This window comes from Benincasa hispida, chromosome 9 (genome assembly GCF_027475165.1).
Source record: "Benincasa hispida cultivar pf3 chromosome 9, pf3_genome.v1.1, whole genome shotgun sequence".
Lineage (NCBI taxonomy): Eukaryota > Viridiplantae > Streptophyta > Magnoliopsida > Cucurbitales > Cucurbitaceae > Benincasa > Benincasa hispida.
This window is the reverse complement of record NC_143486.1, coordinates 50,535,620-50,541,519: the sequence shown is the minus strand read 5'-3', so window position 1 is coordinate 50,541,519 and position 5,900 is coordinate 50,535,620. Positions and strand designations below refer to the sequence as shown.

General features: G+C 28.0%; 1 protein-coding gene across 1 annotated transcript; it reads left to right on the top strand.

Annotated features, from left to right (window-relative positions):
- The first annotated feature begins 3,577 nt into the window (after positions 1–3,577).
- LOC120084761 (uncharacterized) lies at positions 3,578–4,872 on the top strand. The gene has a single exon (XM_090317386.1). The coding sequence runs from the start codon at positions 3,722–3,724 to the stop codon at positions 4,358–4,360; it is 639 nt and encodes a 212-aa protein (XP_090173512.1). The 5' UTR covers positions 3,578–3,721; the 3' UTR covers positions 4,361–4,872.
- The last annotated feature ends 1,028 nt before the right edge of the window (positions 4,873–5,900 follow it).

Below are 5,900 nucleotides of genomic sequence, written 5' to 3'. Positions count from 1 at the left end.
GATCCTCAAGCATTTCTTTAACAAACTGTCTTCCTAGCAATGCTCACGAGATTCAGCCCACATTTCTAGCGAGATTCCCTTCTAGAGCGAGATCCCCATCACAAAATTAGCAAGATTTCCTTCTAGAGCGAGATCTTCATCACGAAATTAGCATGTCGAAACTTCAACCCTCAACAACCCTAAAATACAAGTTTTTCTTTGCTTGTCGAGTTCTCAACGTTCGACCTCTACATTAATCGAATCCTCAATCCTTGACTTCGAGCCTCGAACTCCTAAAACAACAATATTTCTCTAGTAAGTTTCAAAACAACATATTTCTCTAATAAGTTTTCAAAACAACAATATTAATATTAAAGGTCCCTCAACAGCCTTGATGTGAAATTACAAATAAATGATAAAAACATATTTATTTTGGTTCAAATATAATGTTATAACTTGAATTTTCGCCCTTATGACCTCTAGTATTTTTTTTTTTTCTAAATTTAATGATAGACGGAAGGGATTCGAATCACGAGCCTTTTGATGATACATGTTTTATGTCAGTTGAACTATGCTCATATTAACTCTATTAGTGATTTTTTAATTAAAAAATATCAAAAAAATAATCAAACATTAAAAAGCTGAAATTTGGGAGCGGAATTTGAAAATTTTCTCTTTTTTTCTTCTCATTTTTAGGGAAAAGTTTTCTCTCCCCTATTAAGAACCCATTTGGATTGACTTAAAAAAATAGTTTTTAAAAAAATTATTTTTATTTAAACACTTTTGACAAAAATTGTTGAAAATATATTTCAAAAACTATTTTGAGTAGCTGCCACACATTCTAATTTTTTCAAAATTGACTTATTTTTTAAATTAAATACTTGAAAATACATTCCAATAAGTAGTCCAATTTCTCATTCAAATTTTTACCAACTCATTTTGTACTATTCTATATATATATATATATTGTATAGTTATAATCAATCAACGTTAACATTCAAGAGTTGGTTGGGTTAGTTTTACTTTTGATTGGGTTGGGTTGAATCTTTTTTTTTTTTTGTTGGGTTAGCCTCGGGTTACATTTTTTAAAAAAATCGGGTTGATCCAATCCAATCCGAATTTCTAATATTATTGAAATATATATGTTATAACTTATATATATTGTTGTGATGTTTATTTGAAGCTTGTAATAAATATCTTGGATTTTGACATTTAGCATTTGAGTTTTAATGAAATTTTAGTTATTAATATGTGTTATAAACAAATTTAAGTATTTTAAGTTAATAAAAAAATCTACTAAAAAAGAAAAGAAAAAAATAACCCGATAATTCAACCCAACCTGATCTGAATTTTAAAGATTGGGTTGGGTTGTGTTGGAGACCATATTTAGGTCATTCAAATAGTCAATTCAATCAACTCGAATTTTCAGATTGGTCTAATTTAATCCATATACATCCCTACTATCCATTTGGTAAAATTATTATAACCATCAACATATTGCATGAAAAAATATTTATCTTTTTTCCCATTAAGAAGTTTTGGTGGGACAATTAGAACTTTTTTTCTAATCAAAATTCTTTTCCTTCCCTTTTCAAAAAGCTTTTGGTGTTTGTTGTTTGTTAGGTGAATAGATCCATACTTCCAGTTATTCCCACTAAAGGCTAAAGAGGACATTGACACAGCCCATTTCACATTTATGATCAAAATCACTTTAAAAAAAAAATAAAACAATTTTAACAATAATAAAATATGAAGATAAATATAAAGTCAAAATCAAAATTCTCCCCAAAAGAAAATGCCACTTGTCAACTATAGACCTCTCCTCCCTTCTCCCCTTCTGATTCTCCTTTCTCTACATAATTCTTTTTTTACTTTTTTTTTTTTTTGTTTTAGTTCTATGCATTATTTAATTATAATTGGAGCAATAAATTATAAAAGGTGATTTTTATTTAGGAGAAGTGCTTATTGTTACTAAAGTAAGCTTTCAAAGTTAATATTATGAAAAATTAGTTTGGACATTTTGGGGAGAGGGACTACTCATCATAGGGAAATGCTTAGACCTAAAGTCTTTTTGCAACAAAGCCAACCACTATTCATATCACTAATTGATTAGTTTCCAACCAACTATAACTAATAACTCACATTTCTCCTTTTCTCTCTCTTTAGCCACACACACCTCTCTCTCCTCTCAAAATCATTCCATTTAATTTGAAGGTGACCTCTAGAATAAACGAGTCCAACACATATAAAAATATCGAATGATGAAAAAGAGTTGTACTATAGCCCTTGATTTCATTCATTTAATATTATTAAGTATAAAAAAGTAGTTTAATAGTGAGAGTCGAAAGACTCCTAATAAGTTATCATCTCTCACGTCCTGCATCACACAATCTTGATTTCTGGTTCTAATTAATCCACTTCAATTTAAAAAATAATTTTATATGATTTAAGTGGTTAAAAATCTGATTTCTGATCCTCGTTTTGTATTATTGCTCTTTAATTGAAAATGAGTTTACGGGGTTAGAGAGAAATCACCAACCATCTGAATTGCCCTCCTTAAAGGCAACTCTCAATCATCACAAAACCCTAATGTTGGCGGTTTGAAAGTAATTAAGGGTTTATCTCTCACTAATTAATGCTTAGTTTTATGATAATCATTAGTTCTTTAGTTTTTCTATTTTTAAAAATTAAATTAATAAACACTATTTTTACCTATGAGTTTCTATTTTATCATTTATTTCAAACCATCTTGTCAAAATTTCTGACAAATTTCAAAAACTTAAAAAATAATAATATTTTTAAAAAAGAGAAAAATGTAGATTTTAAGAACTCATTATATGTATTTTCTGGTTAATAATTTGATGTTACATTAAAAAAAATATGAAGATCATCATAAACAAACAAAAACTACACAATTTTTTAAAAAAAATCAAAAATAAAAAATTGAGGGTCCCTGTTATAGTTATTTGGTTTTTCATTTTTCTTTGATAAAAACTAAGTTTGTAAACACTATTTCTATCCATAAATTTCAATGTTATATCATTTCCTTACTATTAAAGTTTTCAAAAACCAATCTAAAATTTAGATATCGTTTGATAACTATTTAGCTTTTAGTTTTTGTTTTTGAAAATTAAGTTTATTTCATCTATATTTCTTACCATGATTTGCATATTTCTTAAGTACAATGGTTAAATTCCTTGTCAAATTTGAAAACTATTTTTGTTAGTTATCGAAATTTGGCTTCGTTTTTTTTTTAAATTATTGGTCAAAAGTAGATAACAAATAAAGAAATTTGGAGGTCAAAGTAGAGTTCATAGATTTAATTTTTAAAAATAAAATAGTTACCAAACGGCATGTTAAAAACTAAAACATATATACTTTATTTTTAAAATTGGATTAAATATTCGAGTGTTTCTTTAAGAAATGCGTAAAGAGATAAAAGAAACTTAATTTTCAAAAGAATAAAATAAAATGATTATAGAACGGGTCACATAGATATCTCGAAATCACAAGGGTATTTTGGTAAATTCACACAAAACAACCAACAGAAGTTCAAGGTTTTCTCTATATAAAGCAAGCCACCATCTTGCCCTTCTCCCATAATATCCACTTTTACTCACCAAACAAAATACACACTTCACCACCTTCTTCCTCCAAAGATTAGAAAAAAAAAGAAAGAAAGGAAGAAAAAAACAGAACATCCTCAATCTTTCTAACCCAAAACAAAGAAACAGATCAAACCATGGATCAAATTGGAGTCCAATTCCAACACCAAAAGACAATCATAGGAGATCAAAAGAAGATCAAAACCACTTCTCATCAAACACTAAAAAAGGTAACAAAATTACTTTTTTCACTCTCTCTGTTTTCCTTCTTCTTCACAAACCTTCCATTTCCCTTCCATCTTACCCACAATTTCCCTTCCCATTTCTTCAACCAACCAATAGACAAGAACTCCATGTTCATCCTCTGTAATGCTCTCCTCGTTTTCCTCGCAAATTACTCTGGTCTCTTCAAATCTCTGTCTTCTTCCCCAAAGAACTTCGACCCCAATTTCCGAATCTTTGACTTCGGCCTCGACATCCTTCCGAAACCACCATTGATTCACTCTGAAGCTGCTGAAGAAAAGAAAGATGACCCACAAGAAAACAGACCAAATTTGCAAGAAGAAGAACAAGAAGAACAAGAAACACAAATGTTAGGGGAGATGTTTTTTGGAGGTGAAACAGGGGAAGTTGAGGAGATCATAGAAGAAGAAGAAGAAGGGAATTGTGGAGTGTTGAGTGATGAAGAATTGAATAGAAAGTTTGATGAATTCATCAAAAGAATGAAGGAAGAAATCATTCTAGATGATGCTCCAAGAACTCTCGTTGTAGTTTGATTATTACTGGTTAGTTTTAGGCTAAATTACTAAAAAAAAAAAAAATTGAAAAATAAAATACCTGAAATAAACTTTGCCTTTTGTTTAGAAAATACTTTTATTCTTTTCAAAGTTGCAATTTAATGCTTCGAAAATTCGTTAGAATTTTGGATTGAAATTGATATCTGGAATCAGTGTTGTTACAGTGTTCTAGTCATGATTTTTATTCTAAGGCACTATACTACACTGTTTCAGCTATCAATTTTGTCCAATATTCTTTCGAATTTTTACTCGATTTAAAATATTTAAGAGAAGCGAAAGTGATATTGCAACTTTTGAAAAAATATAAGTATTTTTAAATAAATCACAAAGTTTAAAGGTATTTTTTTCCGTAATTTAGCCTCAATTTTATTGAAAGGACAACGTTAGTTAAAAGAAAGAAAATTAATGATATATGACATCTCAAAAATGCTTGTAATATATATTTATCTCCTCATTCATAATATAGTTTCTCTCTCGATATTTTATATTTACAACTGTCAATGTGTGTTTGGTTTAACTTTTCAAGTGTTTGATTTTGAAAATAAGTCATTTTGAAAAAATTTAAAGTGTTTGACAACCACTTAAAATAGCTCTTAAAACACATTTAAAATGTATTGTGAACGGCTTTTATCAAAAGAGTTTAAATAAAAATAATTTTTTAAAAAAATATTTTTGTGTCTAGTCAATCCAAACAATCCTTTACTATTTACAACTTCATAGATAAACATACCCAAATTTAAGTAAGAAAGATATTAGTTATATACTCATAATTGAATTCATATTTTTTTAATTCATATTTTTAACCGGAATATACCTGATAGATTCACATACTATATTGAATATAAGCATAGCTCGGAGAATAATTGACATGTATTTCTATCGAAAATTCAAATTCTCATCCAACTCATGTATTGTCCTAAATAAAATTCACATTATTTAAGATAAAATAGAGAATTATCTCACCAGACAAAGGGCATTTTGGTCCTATTGTTGGATGTGCAAAATTAATTGGAATTTGGTAGATCTCTTCAAAGTTCCCTCTTTTATCATTCATTTGGATCACAAGTTTTCTTTAAAGCTTCTTCATTGGTTTGGTAGCAAATTATCTTCTTACTACTTAACATATTATTAGGAAAGCCTTTCATAAAAGATAAAAGGTTCAATACTTTTTAATTTTTTATCATATATCATGTAAAAAATTGATTTTTTTTCCAAATTACTTATAGCTTAATCAAACATCATAGTGGTCAACTAATTAAATTGATTTATGGTTAACCGTAAATAAATATTGATGAAAGAGATCACAAATATCTTACAAATTTGGTCTAATAGGTTAGTTTCGCCACTTTCTTGAATCTTTTTTTTTTTAATTTTTTAGTTCAATAACTACAAAATGAGAGATCAAAGTAATTGACGATGATTATTGATATATTATCCACTAAACTATGAAAAGATTTAACTTCTTTTAAGTTGTATGGAGAGAAACTACCAAGTTAATTAAAAATTCATAGGTTTGGTT